General features: G+C 40.1%; 1 protein-coding gene across 3 annotated transcripts; it reads left to right on the top strand.

Annotated features, from left to right (window-relative positions):
• The first annotated feature begins 1270 nt into the window (after positions 1-1270).
• nr2c1 (nuclear receptor subfamily 2, group C, member 1) lies at positions 1271-25325 on the top strand. Of its 3 annotated transcripts, none has more exons than XM_061894263.1 (14): positions 1271-1413; positions 4429-4567; positions 6365-6550; positions 6680-6758; positions 6841-7020; positions 7104-7254; positions 7344-7440; positions 11687-11874; positions 13773-13926; positions 14006-14127; positions 14194-14339; positions 17971-18108; positions 18180-18285; positions 24525-25325. In XM_061894263.1, the coding sequence occupies exons 2-14, from the start codon at positions 4493-4495 to the stop codon at positions 24694-24696; spliced, it is 1794 nt and encodes a 597-aa protein (XP_061750247.1). In that variant the 5' UTR covers positions 1271-1413; positions 4429-4492; the 3' UTR covers positions 24697-25325. The 3 variants fall into 3 exon arrangements, with proteins under 3 accessions (XP_061750247.1, XP_061750248.1, XP_061750249.1); XM_061894264.1 differs by having other exon boundaries at positions 1411-1547; XM_061894265.1 differs by lacking the exon at positions 1271-1413 and adding an exon at positions 1583-1767.
• The last annotated feature ends 1885 nt before the right edge of the window (positions 25326-27210 follow it).

The following is a 27210-nucleotide window of genomic DNA, read 5'->3' as shown; positions in this document are numbered from 1 at the left end:
GCTAATAAAAAAGCCTTGCCTGTACCGGAAGTAGCAGACAATGTGCGCGTGATGTCACGGGTTGTGGAGCTCCTCACATCTGAACATTGTTTACAATGATGGCCACCAGCAGCTAAAGCGATTCGGACTGAGAAAGCGACAATTCCCCCATTATTTGAGCGAGGATGAATGATTCGTGGATGAGGATAGTGAGAGTGAAGCACTAGGAAAAAATAAATAAACATAAAATAAGAGGCGAGGGCAGTGGAGGCGATTCAGATATTATTAGACACATTTACCAGGATAATTCTGGAAAATCCCTTATCTGCTAATTGTGTTACTAGTGTTTTAGTGAGATTATATGGTTGTACCTGTACAACCTGAAGGTCGGCCCCGCACCTTTCTTCAGCACCAGTCGACGGGTGGTGGCGATGCCTATCTCTGCCCTTCGCAAGGGACCCTCTTCGAAACACGATCTTTCGAAATGATCGCTGCATAATACACTGTACTTTGTGTGTGTGGTCCAATCCAACCGTGTTCGCTTGACATCTCTGTTTTATAGTAAAGCTTGACTGTCATTTGTCGGGATTGTAAACAATGAAACATCGGCTGTGTTTGTGTTGCTAAAGGCAGCCGCGATACGCCGCTTCCCACCTACAGCTTTCTTCTTTGACGTCTCCATTATTATGAGATTATATGGTGCCTAAAAGTTGGAGGGGTGTGGTGGCCGGCAGTGTCTCTGAGGGAAGCCACACAGCTGCAACTCCGCTCATGTCTACGGTAAGAGCCAATTTATTACCACAATTTTCTCACCGAAACCTGCCGGTTGACCGATCTGATCCATACTTAAGCTTCACCTTCAGGAATTTTAAACAAGGAAACTTTGGCTGTGTTTGTGTTGCTAAAGGCTAATACACCGCTTCCTACCTCCATCTTTCTACTTTGACTTCTCCATTATTAATTGAAAAAATTGCTAAATATTCAGCAACACAGATGTCCAGAATATTGCGTAAATATGCGATTAAAGCAAACTACTTATAGCTTGGATCGGGCTGGAAAAAAATGTCTGCTATAACCGGTGACGTTTTCCAAAGGATACATTGTGCAAAATTTAAAATTGCAATTTAGTCAACTAAAAAGGCCGTATTGGCATGTGTTGCAATGTTAATATTTCATCATTGATATATAAACTATCAGACTGCGTAGTGGGTTTAAGCAGGCCTTTCAGTCTGCGGCCCTAAGTGGAAAAAGTTTGGACACCCCTGGGTTAGCCGAACTGGGCATGCGCGGGATTCACTTCCCCGGAGGAAAAAAAAAAAAAAAAAAAAAAAGGTCACGAACTCTGACCCTCCCACCAAGCTCAACAAAGCGAATATTTTTTTTTTTTTTAGGTGTAATTAACGAGTATCGGACATTTCTTAAACTCCCAGACAGGTAAGAGAATTTTTTTTTGTACCGTGTGTGCGGCGGAGGCTGGCCGGCGACACCGTTGTCCGCCCCGCTTCACAGGCGAGGGAACGCGGACTAGCACCGTTAGCACCGCTGTAACCGCGTCGGAGCGGCACTAAGTGAGTATATATATGGCCGCAGAATCAGCAAGTCGGTCCGGCAGAGTTACGGCGTAATGGCGAGGTTACATTTCATCTTTTCCCTGCTTTTTGTTTCTTTTTAAATAGCGACGCAAGCCTTAGCCGCCATGTTAGCTACTCGCTAACAACCCAAACAGGAACCAGTCACAAATGGGCGCCGTGACACCGAAATATCTACAAAAAATAACCACCTTGTTGGGTAATTATCGTCCTATTTCGATAAATATAACCCATACATTTTAAAACAAATCTGACTCCCGCTATTTGCTACGTTTCCGCTTCGACGGGCCTTTGCGGTGCTAGCATGCTTGTAAGCCTGCAATGTTGACCTTTCACCCACAGGAAAAGAAATACCTTTATCTTCCGTATCGGTTTTTTTTTTGGGATAGAAATAAGGTAGATACCGAATCGATCGTGAGTGTTGCCACGATACGTGTCACTTTGTCGACATGAAAAAAAAAATCGTTATTTTGGTGAATGTTGTCTGTCTATCTGTGTTGGCCCTGCAATGAGATAGCGAATTGTCTAGGGTGTACGCCGCCTTCCGCCCGATTGCAGCTGAGATAGGCACCAGCGACCCTCCGAAGGGAATAAGCGGTACGAAATGGATGGATGGATGGATAGTGTTTTCACTAGCCGCGTCTAAGTTGCTGACACAGTTGTTTACAATTATTCCCAGCATAAAAATCAATTTAACCCAAGTGGATTCTGCAGTCCTGGGTTCAAATCCAGGCTCGGGGTCTTTCTGTGTGGAGTTTGCATGTTCTCCCCGTGAATGCGTGGGTTCCCTCCGGGTACTCCGGCTTCCTCCCACTTCCAAAGACATGCACCTGGGGATAAGTTGATTGGCAACACTAAAAATTGGCCCTAGTGTGTGAATGTGAGTGTGAATGTTGTCTGTCTATCTGTGTTGGCCCTGCGATGAGGTGGCGACTTGTCCAGGGTGTACCCCGCCTTCCGCCCGACTGTAGCTGAGATAGGCGCCAGCGCCCCCCGTGACCCCAAAAGGGAATAAGCGGTAGAAAATAGATGGGATAGATGGATTCGAGCTTTTTTAAATTCTAACCGTGACTTATAATTTAGGAAAGATTATGTAGGAAATTGCTGAAAACAGGGCAGCACGGTGGCAGCTGAGATAGGCACCAGCGCCCTCCGCGACCCCCCGAAGGGAATAAGCGGTAGGAAATGGATGGATGGATGGATGGATAGTGTTTTCACTAGCCCGCGTCTAAGTTGCTGACACAGTTGTTTACAATTATTCCCAGCATAAAAATCGATTTAACCCAAGTGGATTCGAGCTTTTTTAAATTCTAACCGTGACTTATAATTTAGGAAAGATCATGTAGGAAATTGCTGAAAACAGGGCAGCACGGTGCCTCACAATACGAAGGTCTTGAGTAGTCCTGGGTTCAATCTCGGGCTCGGGATCTTTCCGTATGGAGTTTGCATGTTATCCGGCTTCATTCCACCTCCAAAGGCATGCATTTAGGTTGATTGGCAACACTAAATTGGCCATATTTTGAGTCGGGGGGCCACATTTAGAGGAAAAAAATGTGCCTGGGGGGCCGGTGTATCTATTTTTAGGAACACAAATTCAAAACCCCACAAGAATGTCTGATTGAATGCTAAAAATGTTATGACAGACTGCCTTGAAAAACGGAATTGAATTTTTACATTTTTCTATGAACGATAAAACACTGAATAATGACAACATATGTAGGTCACACCCGCTTTCGATCGACATATTTTACAATCAAGTGAAACGCAACAAACAGTGAAATATGAACACGAAGGATACAAAATAAACCCACCCACAATCTGATATATCTGATAACTTGCGGAATTCAAATCTGACTGGTTCCAAACCGGAACCAGTCACAAATGGGCGCTGTGACACCGAAAAAACCTACTAAATAACAACCTTGTTGGGTAATTCTCGTCCTATTTTGATAAATATAACCGTTCAATTTAAAAACGAATCTGAGTCACGCTATTTGCTACGTTTACGCTTCGACGGGCCTTTGCGGTGCTTGCTTGCTTGTAAGCCTGCAATGTTGACCTTTCACCCACAGGAAAAGAAATACCTTTATCTTCCGTATCGTTTTTTTTTGGGGGGATAGAAATAAGGTAGATACCGAATCGATCGTGAGTGTTGCCACGATACGTGTCACTTTGTCGACATGAAAAAAAAAAAAATCGGTATTTTGGTGAATGTTGTCTCTCTATCTGTGTTGGCCCTGCGATGAGGTGGTGACTTGTCCAGGGTGTACGCCGCCTTCCGCCCTATTGTAGCTGAGATACCCCCCACCCCCGAAGAGAATAAGCGGTAGGGAATGGATGGATGGATGGTGTTTTCACTAGCCCGCGCCTAAATTGCTGACACAGTTGTTTACAATTATTCCCAGCATAAAAATCGATTTAACTGAAGTGGATTCGAGCTTTTTTAAATTCTAACAATCATGGCACCCACCTGTTCCCAATTAGCCCGTTCACCTGTGGGATGTTCCAAATAAGTGTTTGATGAGCATTCCTCAACTTTCTCTGTCTTTTTTTCCAGCTTTTTTGAAACATATTACAGGCATCAAATTCCAAATGGGCTAATATTTGCAAAAAATAACAAAGTTTTCCAGTTGGAACATTTAATGAATTGTCTTTGCGGTCTATTCAATTGAATATAAGTTGAAAAGGATTTGCAGATCATTGTATTTTGTTTTTATTTACCATTTACACAACGTGCCAACTTCACTGCTTTTGGGTTTTGTATTACTGTGCATGTATAAATCTCCAATGGCAAACCACTGTATGTGTTAATAAACAGCAGTAAATCCAAGCTTATGAAGGATTAATATTTCCTCCGCAGGTGCGAATACTTCATGGGGCAGTGAGGCGAGGCGCGGCCGTAAGTGGATGTGTGCAGTACCAGGATGGATGGGCAGACCCAAAGGATCCAACTTCTGTCCGCGGCGGACAAAAACATGTCTCTGGGACACCGAATCCAGGTAAGGTCTCCAGGTCTTGGTGTCATAAAGGTGGAAGAATATGTTGAACACAAATCTTGAAACAAAAACAACTTTTTATTGCTGTGTTGAATATATTTCTATGATAGAAAATATTTTTAGGAATTACATTTCTCATTCTTAAAATTAGCCACGATAACAAAGTTACAAACCAAAGCAGACACATTTGTTCTCATTTGAGATAGGAAAAAAAATAGAAATGGGTTTCAATCACGTGAACTAGAGGCACATCCGGGTTTTAGTTGATGGTCTAGAAATCCCTTTTAAATATTTACATGAGTACCAGATAGGGCGCACCGGATTATGAGGCGCACTGCCGAAGAATGGTCTGTTTTTGATCTTTTTTCATATATAAGTCAAACCGGATTATAGGGCGCATTAAAGGAGTCATATTATTATAATTTTTTTCTAAATGTAAAAGACTTCCTTGTGTTCTACATAACATGTAATGGTGGTTCTTTGCTCAAAATGTTGCATAAATTATATTTTACAGCTTCATTTGCGTGGCTCACCTTCGGCAGCGTCTTTTCCCCGTCATCTTTGTTGTAGCGGTGTAGCGTGCAAGGACGGGAGTGGGGGAAGCGTCAAAAGATGTCGCTAACTGTTTTAATAACTTTCAGACTTTACTTCAATCAATAACGGAGCAGCGTCTCCTCATCCGGAAACAACAACACCGGAAATGTGTCACGTGAAAAAGCGTCCAACCGGAATGCTCTGATAACTAAAGTTCCTTGGGTGAATAATGTAAACTCACTTCACCGGTATGTTTTAGTGCTTTCATGGTGAGTTTACTGACATATATAAGGAAGAAATTTACACTACTTTTATATTAGAAATGGCAACAGCAGAGGATGAATGTCCCATAACGAGAAGATAGAGAAAAAGAAGAAGCATATCTACTACAGTGTCCGCACGGACTATAAAGGCGGAATCGTGCAATTTTTCAGGATTTATGCAGATCCCAAATACAGATCAGCAGGTACCAGAAGGTAAGAAAAGTTGCTTTTGCATAATATTGCGAAACAAGAACACAAACCCGTTCAAGATTAGACAAAAAACAGTCTACAGCGTTACAGAACAGGAACGCTGATGGGTCGCCAAAGGCGCCCCGTAAAAGATGAGAAAAATGTAAAACGCTGGGGAAGAAGATGAGGAAAAAAATACAGTCTAGACTGGGCTCCTAAGTTGGCCTAGTCTGGAATGGGAAAAACACCTCCATGCCTTGCACACATAAACATGTTACATATAATCACCACAACTCGCAACAGGGGGGCGGGTAGTAGGGGCCCGGAAGGTCGACTACTGCTATGAAGCGCTGCCAGCCGTCCATCACCCCGAGGGCAATCAAGTGATGGTGAAGGTGTGGGATGGGAGTGGGGCAGGGTGTGTGTGTATATGCTCATTGTCTTATGTTTGTTGATGTAGTGTTCCAGGCCTGGCGCCGTTCTGCATGCAAGCAAAAGTTCGACTCCAGGTGTCGTTGAGGAGGGAGGGAGGTCAAAAGCGTCCATCATTGTGCTGTCCTCGAGGATGTTTTCTGAACAGCCTGTAATCTTTTAATGCTAGACATGTGCATCTTATTGTTAAACATTCTTAATTATAAAACTACAAATGCTGACCTCTGCTGAAGAAATTGCAACTGCTTATAGCTTCTTCTCCTACAATGAAAATATTTACATCAGCGGCGAAAAGAACACTTGAAAGCTTTTTATGCTGTTATCTTACGGAACGAAAGCTCACGACTGCTGACCTTAACATTTGCAATCTTATCTCTTCTAGATTGTGACCGACCCGCATACGGGCCAGAAAATCCAAATTGTAACAGCACTTGATCCCGTGAAGCAACAGTTCATTCTTGCCAGGCAGGAAGGCTCCCCCAACAAGGTCATCCTCACCACTCCGGACAGCTCCGGGGTCAACCAGCTGTTGTTTGCCTCCCCCGAGCTGTCCGGACAGCCGATTCAGGTATTGCTCGCAGATGCCAAATGCTCCACGTCTTCGGCTAAGGTCTCATGACTCAACGGCAGCCAAGTGTTGTCAATCTGACGACATTTGCAAGGTTTTCAATACCACTGTTCTCCGATTGTTTGTCAGTTTGTAACCGAGGGCTCAGACCAGTCTATTTCCAAGCCAGTTGCGGAGTACTGCGTCGTCTGCGGTGACAAAGCCTCAGGTTGGAATTACTTTTTGATTCGACTTCATGTCATTTTCTCCCACATTGCTAACGTCCTTGTTTTCTCCGGCCCGTCTGGCAGGGCGCCATTATGGGGCCGTCAGCTGTGAGGGCTGCAAGGGCTTCTTCAAACGCAGCATCAGGAAGAACCTGGTGTACACGTGCAGGGGCTCCGGGGAGTGCGCCATCAACAAGATTCACCGAAACCGCTGCCAGTACTGTCGGCTGCAGCGCTGCATCGCGCTGGGCATGAAACAAGATTGTACGATATATATTCAGTCGACCCGTCAAATGGGTCTGGCGGGGGCCACTATAAGGACTGACGTTTATTGTGTTGTCTTGCAGCCGTGCAGTGCGAGAGGAAGCCAGTTGATGCGCCCAACAGGGAGAAATCTGTCAACTGTGCGGCCTCCACAGAGAAGATCTACATCCGCAAGAACCTGTGCAGCCCTCTGGCGGCCACGCCCACCTTTATGTCCGAAAAGGATACATTCAGGTAACTCCAGCATTGGCTTTGAATCCCGTCCGTCTTGCTTATTTTTCTCATCCAATCATTTATGATTCGTTCCATTTCCATACAAACAGGTCTACAAATTTGCTCGAGTCCAGCATGTTGCTCAACATCCAACAATCTTTTCCTAAGATGGAAAACGCCATCATGATCCCAGCATCCCCAGACAAGGTAATTTTTGTATATGCGCTAACACACTCGCTGGCCATAATATTAGGTACATCCTTATACAAACGAGCTGCTGAGAATCCATCACAAGAGCTGCCATGTCAAATGAATAATGCAATTTATTTGTTACCCTTTGTGTTATTTTGCTTTTTGTTGCGTTTCACTTGATTGTAAAATATGTCCATGGAGAGCGGCTGTGAGGTTAATATCTTATCAATATTCAGTGTTTTATCGGTCATAGTTAATATTGTAAATCAAACATTCTTTATTTTTATGTACAGCAGGGGTCACCAACGCGGTGCCCGCGGGCACCAGGTTGCCCGTAAGGACCAGATGAGTCGCCCGCTGGCCTGTTCTAAAAATAACTCAAATAGCAGCACTTACCAGTGAGCTGCCTCTATTTTTAAAATTGTATTCATTTACTAGCAAGCTGGTCTCGCTTTGCTCGACATTTTTAATTCTAAGAGAGACAAAACTCAAATAAAATTTGAAAATCTAAGAAAATATTTGAAAGACTTGGTCTTCACTTGTTTAAATATTCTTAATACATTTTTTTACTTTGCCTCTTATAACTTTCAGAAAGAAAATTTTAGAGAAAAAATACAGCCTTAAAAATGATTTTAGGATTTTTAAACACATATACCTTTGTCTTCTTTCCCGACAATTTAAATCAATGTTCAAGTAAAATTTTTTTTTTTTCATTGTAAAGAATAATAAATACATTTTAATTTAATTCTTCATTTTAGCTTCTGTTTTTTCTTCGAAGAATATTAGTGAAATATTTCTACAAACTTCTTATGATTAAAATTCAAAAAATTTATTCCGGCAAATCTAGAAAATCTGTAGAACCAAATTTAAATCTTATTTTAAAGTCTTTTGAATGTCTTTTAAAATGTTTGTTCTGGAAAATCTAGAAGAAATAATGATTTGTCTTCGTTAGAAATATAGCTTGGTCCAATTTGTTATATATTCTAACTAAGTGCAGATTGGATTTTAACCTATTTAAAACATGTCATCAAAATTCTAAAATTAATCTTTATCAGGAAAAATGACTAAAGATGTTCCATAAATTATTTTTTAAATTTTTTCAAAAAGATTCAAATTAGCTGGTTTTTCTCTTCTTTTTTTCCGTTGAATTTTGAATTTAAAAAGGTCGAAATTGAAGATAAACCATGTTTCAAAATTTTATAATTTTTTTTTTTGTGTTTTCTTCTCTTTTGAACCGTTCAATTAAGTGTTTTTTTCATCATTTATTCTCAACAAAAAAACCTTCCGTAAAAGGAAAAAAATGAATATTGGAATGACAGACAGAAATACCCTTTTTATATATATATATATATATATATATATATATATATATATATATATATATATATATATATATATATATATATATATACAGTATATATACAGTATATAGATTAATTTATTAAAGGTAATTTGAGCAAATTGGCTATTTCTGGCAATTTATTTAAGTGTGTATCAAACTGGTAGCCCTTCACATCAATCAGTACCCAAGAAATAGCTCTTGGTTTCAAAGAGGTTGGTGACCCCTGATGTACAGTCTGGGTGTCTCATCCAGTAAAACAAATGTAAAATTCGATTCCGTTTTTTAAGGCAGTCTTTCCTAACGTTTTTAGCATTCAATTAGACATTATTGTGAGGTTTTGTATTCGTGTTCCTAAAAATAGGACCCAAGCACACATACTGCACAGCAGATTTTCACATCTCACGAAAAAAATCTATGGGAAAAATGCCGGGGGTGGGGGGACAAATTTAGAGAAAAAAATGTGTCCGGGGTCGGTAAACCTACCTAGCTATCTATACACATCACTTGAATCGCTGAAATTTATCAGGACAGCGTAGGCGAGGGCCCCACGCGCTCACTGATTTCATCAAAGTTACTTATCATTGATGCTGTAATTTGGTTACAATCATGGCAAAACAGATACAAAGCCAGCGAGGAAGAGCGCCGATATTTGTTGACGTCATCAAATGTCGATGCACGGATGGTTACCGATGGATTTGTCTGTTTTTGTCTAAAAAGACGTCTATTTTTGAAGTAAAACAGAATATGCGACAGTGAAATGCGAAAGATAAGTCCCATCTGGGGGAAATTGTGGTTTACCTCCTGGTAGAGAGTAACATTTTGCGGGACTCAAAGCTCAAAATCAGCAAAATGGCATTTAGACATAGACTTATACTTAGAAAATCTTTATTGATCCACAAGGGACATTGTTCCGCACAGTAGCTCAGTTACAAAGGACAGAAAGGGTAAGGATGGAAAGGATAATACGGGTATAAAGTAGACAAAAATGTACCGTAGTAGCAATATAAAACATAACATATATGTAATATTTACATGTTATATATACAGTATATACTGATATTATATTTTTATTACATACAATATATAACAAATCCCAATTTAAGCTCCAAGCAGCGATGGACAGGGCCGAGTATTTATAGCCATCTTTAGTATTGAAGGGGGAATTGCAAACTTCCTGTTGATTTTAGCTGGGTGTTGTCAGTGTATGAAATATTGGTCAAAGTGAGACCTACATAGAGGTTTTTGTTTCATGTGTCTTTGACATTCCTACTGGGAGTTAGAGGCAGTTTTGTCTGAGCAGGTTGCCGCCACCTTGAGATGACAGCAGCGCACCAGCCCCAGAGTAGCGGTTCTTTGAGGGCACATAAAATCCAAAGCGGAGCTGTAATTAAAACTCTTTCATCAACTTTTAATCAGAAGGGTTCAATCTCTCTCCTGTGCTTATTTGAAGCTGACACGACAAATGCGCTCAAGGAGATAATGTTTGAAAAAAGGTGACTGTTTTTACACAACTTTTGTTTTGAAAGGGGAATTGCAAACTTCCTGTTGATTGCTGGGGGTTGTCAGTGAATGAAATATAGATCTAAGTGAGACCTACATAGAGGTTTTTGTTTCATGGTCTACGACCTTCCTACTGGGAATTAGAGGCAGTTGTGTCTGTGTTTTCTTACTAGGGGGCGCTAGAGCGCAATGTTGAGTTTTGGGGTTTGGTTTTTTGATTAAATCGCAATTTTCGCCAGTCCTGATGTGTGTGTCAAATTTGGTGAGTTTTGAAGCATGTTAAGGGGGTCAAATTACAGTTCAAAGAGGCGGCGGTATAATAATAATAATAATAATAATAATAATAATATAGAATAATAATAAAACCTTAGAAATTCAATAGGGTCCTCTGTCCCAAAGGGACATCAGTCCCTAATAATGAAACGCTTTAAATTCAATAGGGTCCTCTGTCCCAAAGGGACATCAGTCCCTAATAATGAAACGCTTTAAATTCAATAGGGTCCTCTGTCCCAAAGGGACATTGGTCCCTAATAACCATGTACAATATTACAGTAGATGTAACAGCTGCAGCATATAATGGAGAGTAGATCCAGCGGAAAATATACATAATAAACAAAGAGAGGTAGCTAACATAGAAGTGATCAAGTAATAGACAGATATCATCTATTCCTGTATGGCAAGTGATTATACAGCTGGATGGAGTGCGTAATGAAAGAGTCCTTGAATCGAACACTGTTGGGAACCAAGCTGAAGGAGCCTGTTGGAGTATGAACTCCGCTGTCCCTCAATTGTCTGGTGGTGTGGGTGGGCAGGATTGTCCGTGATGGCCAGCAGTTTGTCCAGTGTCCTCCTGCCCCTCACCGACACAAATGCCTCCCAGTGCGTTCCAATAGTTTGGCCGGCTTTCCAGATCAGTTTGTCAACCCTGTTTAAGTCCTTTTTGCTGGTGGTGCTCCCCCAACACACCACTGCAAAGTACAGTGCACTGGCCACAACAGACTGATAAAATATCTCCAGCTGCTGGCTGCACACATTAAAGGACCTAAGCTTCCTCAGGAACAAGTCTGCTCATGCCCTTCTTGTATGCAGCTTTGCTGTTGTCCTTCTAGTCCAGTCTGCTGTTCAAGTGGACTCTGGGAAGTTTATCGTTTTTTTGCGCTCGAACTCTTTATTAGTTTATTACTGAGGTGATTGTAATTATCTGACCCTCATTCAGCTAAACGAGGTGACCCAAACACAAGCATTTTAATTCAGTTTTTGGTCATTCTTGTTATAAAGGCAGAATTGTGGATGGCACTCTTGTACTTGGTCTCATTAGATAGTGCAGGTGTACCTAATGATATGACTGGGGAGTGCAGATGCAGTTGATTAGGTCCAATAGTATAATATTTCTTTCTGAAAATTCTCTCCCCTCCCCAGCATGACGACCATTCCCAAGGTGACCTCGGCACGCTGGCCAACGTGGTGACGTCCCTCGCCCACCTCAACAAGACGAGAGAAGCCAGCGAGGGTGGCAACGATCTCATCGGCGCCGAGACGCTCAGCAACGGCGACGGCTCCATGGCGGACATGCAGGAGGACGAGCAGACGGCCAGCGATATCACGCGGTGAGCAAAAGAGTCTGGTTCGCCGAATACTGGCATGAGGAAGACATCACTGAGAGTAATACGATTTCCTGCAAGGCCATGTGGTCTCGTGCTTCAGGACTTAATGAAGTTCCCTATAAATAGACACATCTTAGACTAAAATAGCACTCTGCTCTCATCCATATGTTAGCAGGCTACTTCCTGGTTTAAATTGAATTGACGTAAGACAACGGGGCTGTTTCATTTTTTTGTTCCAGTGCATAGGGAAACACTTCCCTTATGAACCAAATGATAAAAAGCTAGCTAGATGAGCCCACACCGTGCTAAGTCTGCCACATTTTGGGGGTTCAGCAGTGGTAGTTTTGAAAAATGAAAAAAATCTGGCCATCCTCACCAATGGTCATAAGCCTTGAGTTATGACCGAAAAAGGACAAGATCACCGGTTCAAACACTGATGGCATCCATTAAACAAGACAAGAAGCAAATAATTATACAGAGACAAAATTAAATTTGGCTCAATTGAGGAGAGACAACTGGACTGTACTCTTTGTACAGTCTCACCACGCTCTGGCGAAAGATTGTATAACTCCTCTTTTATTTGCACTTTCCTTGGTTACATGGCAACAGCTGTTTCTAAAGGAAGGGGGTCGTAAACAGGTGCTACCTTTGGCCACAAAACAGTTCAAAGAAAAGGTCGTAAAACGGTTCAAAGGAGAGGTTCTGGAGGGGAGTCAGATCCTGCTTTCTCTTCGCTTTGTAGATCTCGGGTCAAGACAAAATCTTTCTGTGGATACATCAAAGAAACAGAACCCTCATGTCGCTCCCCATCCTACACAGTGGAGTTTTACAAACCATTTGTTTGGTAGGATCAAAGACAGCTCTTGTCCTCTCGCCGGGAACTCATGGCAACACAAAGTTTTGTGATAACTTAGATACAATTATTCTGACAGGTACAAGCGGCCAAAATGAGTTTTTTTCTGTCGGGGGGCGGGTTACAAGCGCTGTCATTCGGCAGGAGCTCAAAAGTAAAGCCGCTGCTCCTCCACATGGAGAAAAGCCAGATGAGGTGGTTCGGGTATCTAGTCAGGGCGCCACCCGGACTCCTCCCTGGGGAGGTGTTTAGGGCACGTCCGACCGGCAGGAGGCCACGGGGAAGACCCAGGACACGTAGGGAAGACCATCTCTCCCGGCTGGCCTGGGAGCGCCTCGGGATCCCCCGGGGTAAGTGGAAGAAGTGGCTGGGGAGAGGGAAGTCTGGGCTTCCCTGCTTCGGCTGCTGCCCCCGCGACCCAGAAAATGGATGGAAAAAATCTGACTTTGCTACACATTAAAAAAAAGCCTGGAGCTCTACCAACTATTTAAAGTTAAAGTTTAAGTACAAATGATTATCACACACACACTAGATGTGGCGAAATTTGTCCTCTGCATTTGACCCATCCCCTTGTTCACCCCCTGGGAGGTGAGGGGAGCAGTGGGCAGCAGCGGTGCCGCGCCCGGGAATCATTTCTGGTGATTCAACCCCCACTTCCAACCCTTGATGCTGAGTTTCAAGCATGGAGCTAATCAGTCCCATTTTTATAGTCTTTGGTATGACTCAGCCGGAGTTTGAACTTCCAACCTACCGATCTCAGGGCGGACACTCTAACCACTAGTTCACTGAGTAGGTGCAAACAGATGCAGGGGCTACACTGATTATCTGTTTGTTAGTTGGAGGCTACTTGTTAGTTAATGGAAGATCCCAAAAATAGACAGGACTCTACCTTTTTTTTTGGTTGGAAGGAATTGTCCAAACATTACCTGGATTTGCACCACAATATACACCCAGGAAGTTTATTAGAAAAATGCCATGTAGTTTGTGCCTAATCCTGCTAACTAGAAAAAACCCAATGGCATACGTCTCACCACATAATGTTGTCCAGAGCGTTCGACACCCTGGCCAAAGTCCTGCACACCTCAGACGGCTCCTGTGCGACCAACCTGGAGGCCACCATGCAGCTGATGTCAGGAGACCAGTCAGGCCCGGTGTTGGAGCTGGAAGGCTCGTTGCTCTCTGACAACCATATTCCCTTCAAAGTAAAAGCACGATATCAACACTGTGACACTCCTCATGTGTCAGATTGCTTTGCTCATGTTGTTGTCTGCGCTCCCACAGCTAATGATGCCTGTGCCCGTGCCAGAGTACCTCAACGTCAACTACATCTGTGAGTCCGCGTCGCGCCTCCTTTTTCTCTCAATGCACTGGGCACGCTCCATACCTGCCTTCCAAGCCTTAGGGTAAGTCGTGGATGCTCCTTTCCCACAGCCTCCACCACGACTCACCTTGTTGTGATGTGTTCACAGCAATCAAGACGACAACGACATCAACTTGATGAAAGCTTGCTGGAACGAGCTGTTTGCCTTGGGTCTGGCCCAGTGTTCCAATGTAATGAACGTCGGCACCATTTTAAGTGCCATCATCAGCCATCTCCAGACCAGCCTGCAGGAAGGTGGGAGTCCTTTTCTTACTCGAGCTCGCACATCTTGTAAAACTGTAGCTTTTTACCAGTAAACGATCATGACCAAGGTGGCTTTTAGGCATTTAAAAGTTGGGATAGGTACGAATTCAGCACCATTTTTCCATAGCTTTGTTGCGCTGTAGTCTGTACACTACTGCCAACTTAAATCAAACTTTGTTTATCAAATGTAGAGATGTCCGATGATGGCTTTTTTGCCGATATCCGATATTGTCCAACTCTTAATTAACGATTCGGATATAGATAGATAGATAATACTTTATTGATTCCTTTAGGAGAGTTCCCTCAGGAAAATAAAACAATGAACCAATACCGATATATACAGTCGTGGAATGAACACATTATTATGCCTAATTTTGTTGTGATACCCCGCTGGATGCGTTAAACAATGTAACTTTACCATGAATTGATTAACGTGGACCCCGACTTAAACAAGTTGAAACACTTATTCGGGTGTAACCATTTAGTGGCCAATTGTACGGAATATGTACTGTACCATGTGCAATCTACAAATCCAAGTTTCAATCAATCAATCAAAAACAAGGTTTTCCAAAATAAGAGAAGAACTTTAACTCCTGTTATGGAAAAAGTGCCAACATGGCACTGCCATATTTATTATTGAAGTCACAAAGTGTTTTATATTTTTTTTTAACATGCCTCAAAACAGCTTGGAATTTGGGACATGCTCTCCCAGAGATAATCCTCATACCCATTACAACTATGGGAAATACTACACATTGACTTTCACAAAGTGAATTATTTAAAAAAGGTTTTTAAACATGTTCAAAACAACAGCTACAAAAATAATCAAGGCACACAGCTTCAGTCCAGAGTATACTAGAGCAGTGGTTCTCAAATGGGGGTACGCGTACCCCTCGGGGTACTTGAAGATATGCCAAGGGGTACGTGAGATTTAAAAAAAAAAAATTCTAAAAATAGCAACAATTCAAAAATCCTTTATAAATAAATGATAAATGGGTTGTACTTGTATAGCGCTTTTCTACCTTCAAGGTACTCAAAGCGCTTTGACACTACTTCCACATTTACCCATTCACACACACATTCACACACTGATGGAGGGAGCTGCCATGCAAGGCGCCAACCAGCACCCATCAGGAGCAAGGGTGAAGTGTCTTGCTCAGGACACAACGGACGTGACGAGGTTGGTACTAGGTGGGAATTGAACGAGGGACCCTCGGGTTGCGCACGGTCACTCTCCCACTCCGCCACGCCGTCCCTAAATATATATATTATAAAAATATTTATTGAATAATACTTCAACAAAATATGAATGTGAAAAAACAACAACAATGCAACATTCAGTGTTGACAGCTAGATTTTTTGTGGAAATATTCCATAAATATTAATGTTAAAGATTTCTTTTTTTGTGAAAAAATGTTTGGAATTAGGTTATTGAATCCAGATGGATCTCTATTACAATCCCCAAAGAGGGCACTTTAAGTTGATGATTACTTCTATGTGTAGAAATCTTTATTTATAATTGGATCACTTGTTTATTTTTCAACAGGTTTTTAGTTATTTTTATATCTTTTTTTCCAAAATAGTTCAAGAAAAACCACTAGAAATGTGCAATATTTTGCACTGTTATACAATTTAATAAATCAGAAACTGGTGACATAGTGCTGTATTTTACTTCTTTATCTCTTTTTTTCAACCAAAAATGCTTTGCTCTGATTAGGGGGTACTTGAATCAAAAAAATGTTCACAGGGGGTCATCACTGAAAAAAGGTTGAGAACCACTGTACTAGAGCATACTTGCCTACCTTGAGATCTCCGAATTCGGTCGCGGCGGGGTTTAGGTGGGGAGGTGGCGGGGTTTGGTGGTAGCGGGGGGTGTGTATTGTAGCGTCCCGAAAGAGTTAGTGCTGCAAGAGGATCCTGGTGTTTGTTTTGTTGTGTTTATGTTGTGTTGCGGTGCGGATGTTCTCCCGAAATGGGTTTGTCATTCTTGTTTGGTGTGGGTTCACAGTGTGGCGCATATTTGTAACAGTGTTAAAGTTGTTTATACGGCCAACCTCGGTATGACCTGTATGGCTGTTGACCAAGTATGGATTGCATCACTTGAGCGTGTGTAAAAGCCGCATATATTATGTAAATGGGCCGGCACGCTATTTGTATGGAGGAAAAGCGGACGTGACGACAGGTTGTAGAAGACGCTAAAGGCAGTGCCTATAAGGCATGCTCCCAATATTGTTGTCCGGGTGGAAATCGGGAGAAATTCGGGAGAATGGTTGCCCTGGGAGATTTTCAGGAGGGGCGCTGAAGTTCGGGAGCTTCCCGGGAAAATCGTGAGGGTTGGCAAGTATGCCCTACGTTCTTGTTTTACCGGACAGCGGCGTTTTAAAAAGTTATTAATTTTACTTCTTGAAACTGATACCGCTAATTTCCGATATTACATTTTGCCGATATTATCGGACATCCTTAATCAAGTGCCTTCATGCATTATACAAATGTAACTCAAATGCGCTTTACAGAATGCGCTTAAAAACAATTGCTCAATGACCCCACCCCCATTATCCGTCACAATAGACAATAATAATAAAAAACAATATAATATATATATAAATTATATAAATATTTTCTACATATACTCTACATATGTTTGTTTTGAGCAATGACAGTTTGAAAGAAAAAAAAACAACAGCTTTGTTTTATTAGTCAACATTGCAACTTTTTCTAAATTAAATTCAACCTTTTTATTTCACTTTTGTTATGTTTTTGTTTATTTTAATAGTATTTTGAGAATGTGCCGTGGGCCTTTAAAACATTAGCTTTGGGCTGCAAATGGCCTCCTGGGCACACTTCTGACACAAAAATTAAATCTGATAAATCTAAGGATAAAAAGCAGACGCATGCGTTCTCTCTGTCTCTCCCCCTCCCTCATGAATGCTGCTGCGCGCGCAATTTGTTTTGTTTTTAACCTTCTTAACACTGAACGTACATTGAAAATACACACAACCATAACCCGAGGTGCTGGACATTTGGGGTGTTTGGGAGGGCTCCGCCCGGGCGGCCCCGCACGGGGGTAGGTGTTTGGGTATGGTGAGTGGAGGACGTGTGGTCAGGACCTTGCCGGGTCGCTGCTAATACGTCCTCTTTTCACCGGACATGTCCTCTTTTGCGGAGCTGTCAGGGGAGAGTTTCTTAAATGCCTCAAATGTAAGGCATTTTGAATATTGTTTACACAACTTGCAGTACGCTACTTAATATGTCTGTGTGGAAACTCGTTCGGTACACCTCCGCACCGAGCCGGAAACCCTGTACCAAAACGGTTCGATAAAATACCCGTACCGTTACACCCCTACTAATTGGTCTTGTGTCATCAGTAAACATGGAAATGTATGACGTCAGCATAACTGAACAGAACAAAATCAAATCTGGCATGGATAAATAATAAGAATAAAGTTATCGTCTGCTTTTAATTAAAGCCCCGTCCCTTTTGCGGTTTAGCCTTAGCTACGATCACAAATAAGTAATAAACATCTGTGAAGTTCTTGAATTTACCCTTGAAAAAGCTGCATGGAAGGATGTTTTCTATCTATTTCAACACCATGTTTATTTTATCACCTCTGATGTCCAACAGACAAGTTATCCCAAGATCGGGTGAAGGTAGTAATGGAGCACATCTGGAGGTTGCAGGAGTTCTGTAACAGCATGTCCAAACTGGCTCCAGATGCTTATGAATACGCCTTCCTCAAAGCCATTGTTCTTTTCAGTCCTGGTGAGTTTTGTCCAAGCTTTCATGAAACATTTGTTACAGGTGCTCATTCATGTGTTCTATGTTTGCATCAGACCATCCTGGCATAGACAATACGCCACAGATTGAGAGGTTCCAGGAGAAGGCCTACATGGAGCTGCAGGATTACGTAACCCGGACATACCCAGAGGACTCCTATCGGTGAGTTACACATTTCAACACTGTAGGACACTGGAATCAACTCCACATAACATTGGTACATGTGGACAAAAACAATAGAACATAACTTTTATTCTGTGACGATTCCTTTAGTGTAAGGACATAGGTTTGATTTATTTGACGCATTGTTTTTTTAATACCGTAAAATGATTTCAAATTTTTATCAGATAACCGTATTTTTCGGACTATATATCTAATTTTTTTTCATAGTTTGCGTCTTATACTCAGGAGCGACTTATGTGTGAAGTTATTAACACGTTACCGTAAAATATCAAATAATATTATTTAGCTCATTCCCGTAAGAGACTAGACCAGCGGTCGGCAACCCACGGCTCTTTGATTACTCTGATGCGGCTCAGCTTGTCACGGCCAGCTCAGCTTGTCATCCTCGGGACACGCCCACGGTCGCACATATCCAGGAACGCGCGCGTCTTCTTCCTGCAGCAGCTGGCGGCTGCTGCAGGACAAAGACATGTGGGTGTCCAAGTTAAAGCGCTTGAGAGCGCACCTTAAAGATGTTTCACGCCAAAAGGCCGTTCTTTCTCAGAATCACAAATGGTGTGATATTGAAAACTTCCCCAGACCAGACAAACTTATGTTCGAAACTTGGAACGCTATCCCCGACTTTTATGTGAACATGAAAAAGTATGCGCTTGGCGTCCTGTCGATCTTTGGATCCACATATGTATGTGAGCATGTTCTCCAACATGAACTTTATTAAAAACAAACATCGCACACGCCTTAGATGAGAGCTTACATTCCTGTGTGAAGATAAAGGTGACGTCATACAGCCCTGATGTGGAGCCGCTGTGCGCTGCGGTTCAGGAGCAGAAATCACATTGACCATGTATAATAAATATTTAAATTTTGTATAATTTTGAATATATTTACGTTTTTTAATTGTTCAGTGAAATAGACACAATGACAGTAAAAGGATGACGACACAGGGAGAGAGGACAGCATTTTTGGTTCTCTGCCAGGGGATGATTTAAGTTTGGCGTTTTGTTTTTTCATTACTACAAGGAGGACTTAAATAGACATTAAGTATTTTACTTAACCTTCACCTTTTTCAGAGTTAAAAACGTTTTGTTGCATGCAGAAATTTTATTTCATTTTCTCTGCCATCGTTCATTGATTTCATAAACGTAACCCATCATAGTTTGTTTATACATAGCACAAAGCAAAAAGAAAACTTTGTATGCAGTGTTATTTAATTGTTTAATTTTTATTTTATTTTATTTTTAAAATTTTTTTGTCCTGTCCAGCTTCTTAGGCAAATCATATAGTTGATGTAGATGCCCATATCGGCTGTTGACATTTACTTTACAGAAGAGAAGTAGTGTAGGATACTTCTCTTGTTGCCTTATTTAAATTTGACTTTATTAAATGTATTTATATTATCATTCGGTGCAGCCGGGCTGGAGCAGGAAGGGATAGAAAGAGAAAAAAAGGAAGACAAAGGGGGAAATTGTGGGGATCAGAGGGGGATTAGACAGTGTTATTTCATTTTAAATTTCAAAAGAGTTTTGTGGCTCCCATTGTTTTCTTTAATTTGTGAAACGGGTCAAAATGGCTGTTTGAGTGGTAAAGGTTGCCGCCCCTTTGACTAGACGTATAAGATTTCATCGGATTTATCGATTAAGAGTGACATATTGTTTGGTAAATTTATAGCATGTTCTATATGTCATAGTTATTTGAATGACTCTTACCATAATATGTTACGTTAACAAACCAGGCACCTTCTCAGTTGGTTATTTATGCCTCATATAACGTACACTTATTCAGCCTGTTGTTCACTATTCTTTATTTATTTTAAATTGCCTTTCAAATGTCTATTCTTGGTGTTGGGTTTTATCAAATAGATTTCCCCCAAAAATGCGACTTGTACTCCAGTGCGGCTTATATATGTTTTTTTTTCCTTCTTTATTCTGCGTTTTCGGCAGGTGTGACTTATACTCCGAAAAATACGGTAATCATGATTCATTTCCGTTTGAAACTACAACTGAAATATGCCGATTTTCATTGTTTTTTACTAACAGAAAGAAACTACAGGACACAGTTTTATAGATTTAACTTAAGGTATGTTTATTACAGCTCCAAATGAAATGCAAGGTCAAACACTACACACCATTATATAATTTACCTTTTCAACTTATCGTCTTGTTTTCCATTCTTATATTGTTATTTCCTGTCAGATAGGGCTGGGCGATATGGCCTTTGTTTGAAATATCTAAATATTTTCAGGCCATATCGCGATACACGATCTATATCTTGATATTTTGCCTAAGCCTTGAATGAACTCTTGATACATATAATCACAGCAGTATGATGATTCTATGTGGCTACATTAAAACGTTATTGTTCATACTGCATTATTATATGCTCATTTTAAACTTTCATGCAAAGAGGGAAATCACATCTAAGTCAATTGACCAAAAGTGTAATTAATAAACAGTTATTAAGCTGTAGCACAAACATTCATGTCATTTCAAAACAAAGTGCAAGATTGTCAGAGACATTTTAAAACAAGCTATGAGTGCACTTTTGTGCATGATGTCACTAAGATGACACATCAAAACAACACTAAATTAAAGTGTACTTTTTGTACAGAAACGCCACTACAGTAGTTTAAAACAAGTAAAGTGCACTTTTGTGCATGATGTCACACAGGGTATTTCAATAAGTGTCAAATAAAAATGAGCTGCATAATAGGAAATGAAATTGCTATGTGGTGGGTTACTGCGGACGTTATCTCCTTATGTTGTTCACTATTTTTTTCATAAGGTGTTAATGTGGAAATGTTTGCCTCCTCTGCATTTTGTTGGTGTGGCACCGAATGGAGATGTTGACATGCAGTTTCAAGTACTTTACATTCTCTAGCGTGTGGCTTTTCAAATGATGCTACAAATTAGTAGTGCCGCATACTTGACCTATTACGGTTGTCTGTTCAACATTCTCCCGCTTGAAGCCAAAACACCGCCAGACGATGGACCCCATGCTATTTTTTGGGGGGAATTAATTCTTCCTCCATTTGTTATCAGATTCGCATCTTTCGTCCTCTCGTATTACCACTCGGACCGCTTTGATTGCACCACAACGAGTCCACATTTGAAATTGTTTTTGGAAACTGTGGATGTCGTGTCCCCCGGACCAAAGAAGAAAAGAACCATCCGGATTGTTCTAGGCGCTAACTTGAAAAGCCAGCATCTGTGATGGTTTGGGGGTATATTTGTGCCCAAGGCAAGGGTAACTTACACATCTGTGAAGGCACCATTAATGCTGAAAGGTACATACAGGTTTTGGAGCAACAAGCACCGTTATCATGGACGCCCCTGCTTATTTCAACGGAGAAAACCCCCAAAATGTCTGGTGGGATGAATTGTAGTCGGTGGCAACTGCGGACAAAAGTTACTTAATTTGTATTATAACAATATATATTGCTAACCTGCAGAATTTTTTAGTACACACTCACTGTAAATAATACTATGGTGAAACCATTAGTTTAGTGACACAGGTGACATTTAAAAGTACAGATTAAAGCTCCTGGATACTGCTCAATAATGATACTTTCAGTAAGGTACTCTTGATTGATTGTTTGGAAGTTGCCTACAGCCACAACTGTCAGCGCCAATGTTTTTCTGGCCCTGGCCCTCCTTCAAACACTGCTTATTATCCAAAAAACTGTAGAAATATATTTTATTTAGGGTGTAGAAGAAATATTAAAAAACCCAATGTGATGATACATGCTTTGTTCTTAATTTTTGGACCAAAAACATACTACCGGTAAGTAAAACATTTAAAAGTGTAATTTTGCCTTTTTTTTTGTATATTGAAATTTGGGTCATTTATAGTTAAAAAGAAAACAACTGTGGAGATGCATGGTTTGTTGTTTGGGTCTCCATTTTATTTTTTTAGCTTTCAAAAAAACAAAAATGCAGTTACTTTGTATTAGATAAAAAAAACAAATCACACGGCATTTAAATATGTGAAAATGTTTGACTTTAGTCCAAAAAACTGTAAACGTGCATTTTATTTAGGTTGTAGATTAAAAGAAATACCAAAGAAAGCAAACACTCTTTGTTCTTTATTTTTGGACCAAAACATACTAAGTAGAACATTTAAAAGTGTAATTTTGACTTTATTTGTATCTTCAAATGTTGGTCATATATAGTTAAAAACAAAACAAATTAACTGTGGAGATGCATGATTTGATTTTTGGGTCTCCATTTTACGTTTTTAGTTTGGAAAAAACAAAACACAAAAACGCAGTTACTTTGTATTTGATAAAAATAAAAAAAAACACACAGCATTTATATATTTAAATATGTTAGGTTTTAGTAAAAAAAACAACTCTAAAACTGCATTTTAGTTAGCTTTTAGATTAGAATAATTACCAAAGAAAACAAATGTGACGATACATACTTTGTTCTTAATTTTTTGACCAAAACTTACTATCATTTATAGTTAAAAACAAAACAAAACAACTGTGGTGTTGCATGATTTGTTGTTTGGGTCTCCATTTTATGTTTTTGATTTTTGAAAAACCAATGCAGTTGTATAAAAATATTAAAAAAAAAAACACACAGCATTTATATATTTAAATATGTTAGGTTTGAGTCCAAAAAAAAACTGTATAGGTGTTTTTTATTTAGGTTTTAGATTTAAAGTATTACCAAAGAAAACAAATGTGACGATACATACTTTGTTCTTAATTTTTGGACCCAAACATACTAAATACAACATTTAAAATAGTAATTTTGACTTTATTTGTATCTATTAATGGTGGTCATTTATAGTTCAAAACAACTGTGGAGATGCATGATTTTTTGTTTGAGTCTCCATTTTATGTTTTTTGTTTGGGAAAAAAAGTAAACAAAAATGTGGTTATTTTGTATTAGATTTAAAAAAAAGACACACAGCATTTATATAATTAAATAGTTTAGGTTTTAGTCTAAAAAAATGTCAAAGTGAATTATATTTAGCGTCTACATTAAAATAAATACCAAATAAAACAAATTTGGCGATACCTACTTTGTTCTTAGTTTTTGGACCAAAACATACTAAATAGAACGTTTAAAATAGTAATTTGGACTTTATTTGTATCTTCAAATGTGGGTCATTTATAGTTAAAAACCAAAAATAACTGTGGGGATGCACGATTTGTTGTTTGGGTCTCCATTTTATGTTTTTACTTTTGAAAAACCAGTGTGCGATTACTTTGTATAAAAACATACAGCTTTTATATACTTAATTATGTTAGGGTTAAGTAAAAAAAACGAATAAAATAAAAATTAGGTTGTAGATTAAAAGAAATACCAGATAAAGCAAATGTGAAGATACATACTTTGTTTTTAATTTTTGGACTAAAACATACTAAGTAGAACATTTAAAAGTGTAATTTGGACTTTATTTGTATCTTCAAATGTTGTTCATTTATAGTTAAAAATTATAAATAACTGTGGGGATGCATGGTTTGTTGTTTGGGTCTCAATTTTATGTTTTTACTTTTGAAAAACCAGTGTGCAATTAATTTGTATAAAAACATACAGCTTTTATATACTTAAATATGTTAGGGTTGAGTAAAAAAAACTGTAAAAAATAAAAATTAGGTTGTAGATTAAAAAAAATACCAGATAAAGCAAATGTGAAGATACATACTTTGTTTTGAATTTTTGGACCAAAACATACTAAGTAGAACATTTAAAAGTGTAATTTGGAGTTTATTTGTATCTTCAAATGTTGTTCATTTATAGTTAAAAACAAAAAATCACTATGGGGGTGCATGATTTGTTTTTTGAGTTTCCATTTTTAAGTTTTTAGCTTTGGAAAAAAAAAAAAAATTGCAGTTCCTTTGTATTAGATAGAAAAGAAATCACACAGCATTTATACGGGTAAGAATGTTAGGTTTTAGTCCCAAAAACTGTAAAAGTGCATTTTATTTAGGTTGTAGATGAAAAGACATACCGAAGAAAGCAAACAGTCTTCGTTAAAAACAAAACAAAATAACTGCGGGGATGCATCATTGGTTTTTTGGGTCTCCATTTTATGTTTTCAGCTTTAAAAAAAACAAAACAAAAATGCAGTTACTTTGTATTAGATACAAAAATAAATAAACATGTATTTATTTAAATATGTTATATGCTCCTTCAAACACTGCCTATTATCTTGTGTAGAGCCCACACCCGTAGTACTTCGAATAACAACCGTGTGGTTTCTCCCAGGTTGTCCAAGCTCCTGCTGCGTCTCCCCGCCCTGCGCTTGATCAGCGCGGCCGTCACGGAGGAGCTCTTCTTCGCCGGCCTCATCGGCAACGTGCAGATCGACAGCATCATCCCCTACATCCTCAAGATGGACTCCACGGACTACAGCAGCCAGTCCGCCTCCGGGGTGTGACGCCCCCTTTGGCGTCGGGGGACTGTGGAAGACAGTCATACAAGCAAGTCTCTGGCCACCGCGTGGCCCCGTCTTTTTATTTATGTGGATCTTTCTTCATCGGGGTCGCTGAAGAGCAAACGTGCACACAATCAGGACTGAAGCAGTGGAAGAGTAGAGTGCATTTTTAGTGTACATAAAGTAGTATTTTATGGCCTTTGCTCTTTCTGCAGATCACTTTTTTTTTTCTTTTTCTTTTACACTTTCCCTAAACCATCATGTGAAATCCTATTCTAAAAGGTTATAACCTTTATTCTCTATTTGTTTGCCAATCCAAAGGATAGGACCAACAATGCATTTTTCCACGGTGGATGCAAAGTCAAGCGTGTAAATAGAATTTATCGAGGAGGAGGAGGTTTTAGCGGGGAGCACTCTGTGATGATCACATCCTGTCTTTGGACAAAAAAATATATATATATCTATAACGGTCTTGTCGGTGGAAAATAAACAATTACGTGTTGAGAATGAGCTCTTTGACAGCACTTGCTCGTTCTCTTGAGCGTGATCAGGAAGCGGAGGGTCTATAGAAGTAAATACACTTTTTAATCACAGCCAGGTCATGCGCCAATAAAGCCAGCAGATTGTTTACATGTCGCGGTTAAATTATTCACACAAAGTGTTTAAAAAGTGCACAAACACACACAAAAAGGTGTGATGCAATGTGGGGACCGCCGTCCCCGACTCGGTGGATTATCCCGATTCCAGTCTTGAGCGGGTGTTTGGACGCAAAGAGTCGTGTGGAGCGTTCCCACGGCCCTGGGATTTGGGCTCGGTTGGATCCAAAGTTGGAGGGCTTTGCAAAGACAAAGCTGCGGCTTTTGTGTTAATAAGCGTGGCTAATAGCTGCCTGTGATGATTACGCAACTTGTTTAATGCTATAGGAAACCCAAAACCAGTGAAGTTGGCACGTTGTGTAAGTGGTAAATAAAAACAAAATACAATGATTTGCAAATCCTTTTCAACTTATATTCACTTGAATAGACTGCATAGACAAGATATTTAATGTATTTTTTTTTTTGCAAATAATCATTAACTTGGAATTTAATGGCAGCAACACATTGCAAAAAAGTTGTCACAGGGGCATTTTTACCACTATGTTTCATGGCCTTTCCTTTTAACAACACACAGTAAACCTTTGGTAACTGAGGAGACACATTTTTAAAGCTTTTCAGGTGGAATTCTTTCCCATTCTTGCTTAAGTTGTTCAACAGTCCGGGGTCTCCGTTGTGATATTTTAGGCTTCATAATGCGCCACACATTTTCAATGGGAGACAGGTCTGGACTACAGGCAGGCCAGTCTAGTACCCGCACTTACTGGTTTGGCATTGTCTTGCTGAAATAAGCAGGGGCGTCCATGATATTGTTGCTTGGATGGCAACATATGTTGCTCCAAAACCTGTATGTACCTTTCAGCATTAATGGTGCCTTCACAGATGTGTAAGTTACCCATGCCGTGGGCACTAATACACCCCCATACCATCACAGATGCTGGCTTTTCAACTTTGCGCCTAGAACAATCCGGATGTTTTTTTTTTCCCCCTTTGTTCCGGAGAACTCGACGTCCACAGTTTCCAAAAACAATTTGAAATGTGGACTCGTCAGACCACAGATCACTTTTCCACTTTCGCACCAGTCCATCTTAGAAGAGCTCGGGCCCAGCGAAGCCGGCGGTGTTTCTGGGTGTTGTTGATAAATGGCATCGGCTTTGCATGGTATAGTTTTAACTTGCACTTACAGATGTAGCAACAAACTGTAGTTACTGACAGTGGTTTTCTGAAGTGGTCCTGAGCCCATGTGGTGATATCCTTTACACACTGATGGCGCTTTTTGATGCAGTACCGCCTGAGGGATGGAAAGTCCGTAATATCATCGCTTACGTGCAGTGATTTCTCCAGATTCTCTGAACCTTTTGATGCTATTATGGACCGTAGACGTTGAAATCCCTAAATTCCTTGCAATGGCTGGTTGAGAAATGTTGTTCTTAAACAATTTGCTCAGGCATTTGTTGACCAAAGTGGTAACCCTGGCCGCGTCCTTGTTGGTGAACGACTGAGAATTTCACAAAAGCTGTTTTTATACCCAATCATGGCACCCACCTGTTCGCAATTAACCGATTCACCTGTGGGATGTTCTAAATAAGTGTTTGATGAGCATTCCTCAATGTTATCAGTCTTTTTTGCCAATTGTGCCAGCTTTTTTGAAACATGTTGCAGGCATCAAATTCCAAATGAGCTAATATTTGCAAAAAATAAGGTTTTTCAGTGGGAACATTAAATATCTTGTCTTTGCAGTCTATTCAATTCAATATAAGTTGAAAAAGATTTATAAATCATTATAGTCTGTTTTTATTTACCATTTACACAACGTGCCTACTTCTCTGGTTTGGGGGTTTTGTATTCTAAAGTAAAAACAACATTCTTATTTCACAAGCAAACTTCCACATATAGAGTCAAAGGAAGTGACTTAACTTCTGTT

The sequence above is a fragment of the Nerophis ophidion genome, linkage group LG03 (assembly GCF_033978795.1).
Source record: "Nerophis ophidion isolate RoL-2023_Sa linkage group LG03, RoL_Noph_v1.0, whole genome shotgun sequence".
Taxonomy (NCBI): Eukaryota; Metazoa; Chordata; class Actinopteri; order Syngnathiformes; family Syngnathidae; genus Nerophis; species Nerophis ophidion.
The sequence above is the reverse complement of the archived record's forward strand: the minus strand, read 5'-3'. Positions and strand labels throughout refer to the sequence as shown.

Excerpts from the sequence above, each read along its gene's own strand:
- nr2c1 (XM_061894263.1), top strand. The coding sequence starts at position 4,493 with ATGGATGGGCAGACCCAAAGGATCCAACTTCTGTCCGCGGCGGACAAA. Across the intron at positions 4,568-6,364 it reads CTCTGGGACACCGAATCCAG|ATTGTGACCGACCCGCATAC; the intron begins GTAAGGTCTCCA and ends TATCTCTTCTAG. Across the intron at positions 14,340-17,970 it reads CCAGACCAGCCTGCAGGAAG|ACAAGTTATCCCAAGATCGG; the intron begins GTGGGAGTCCTT and ends GATGTCCAACAG.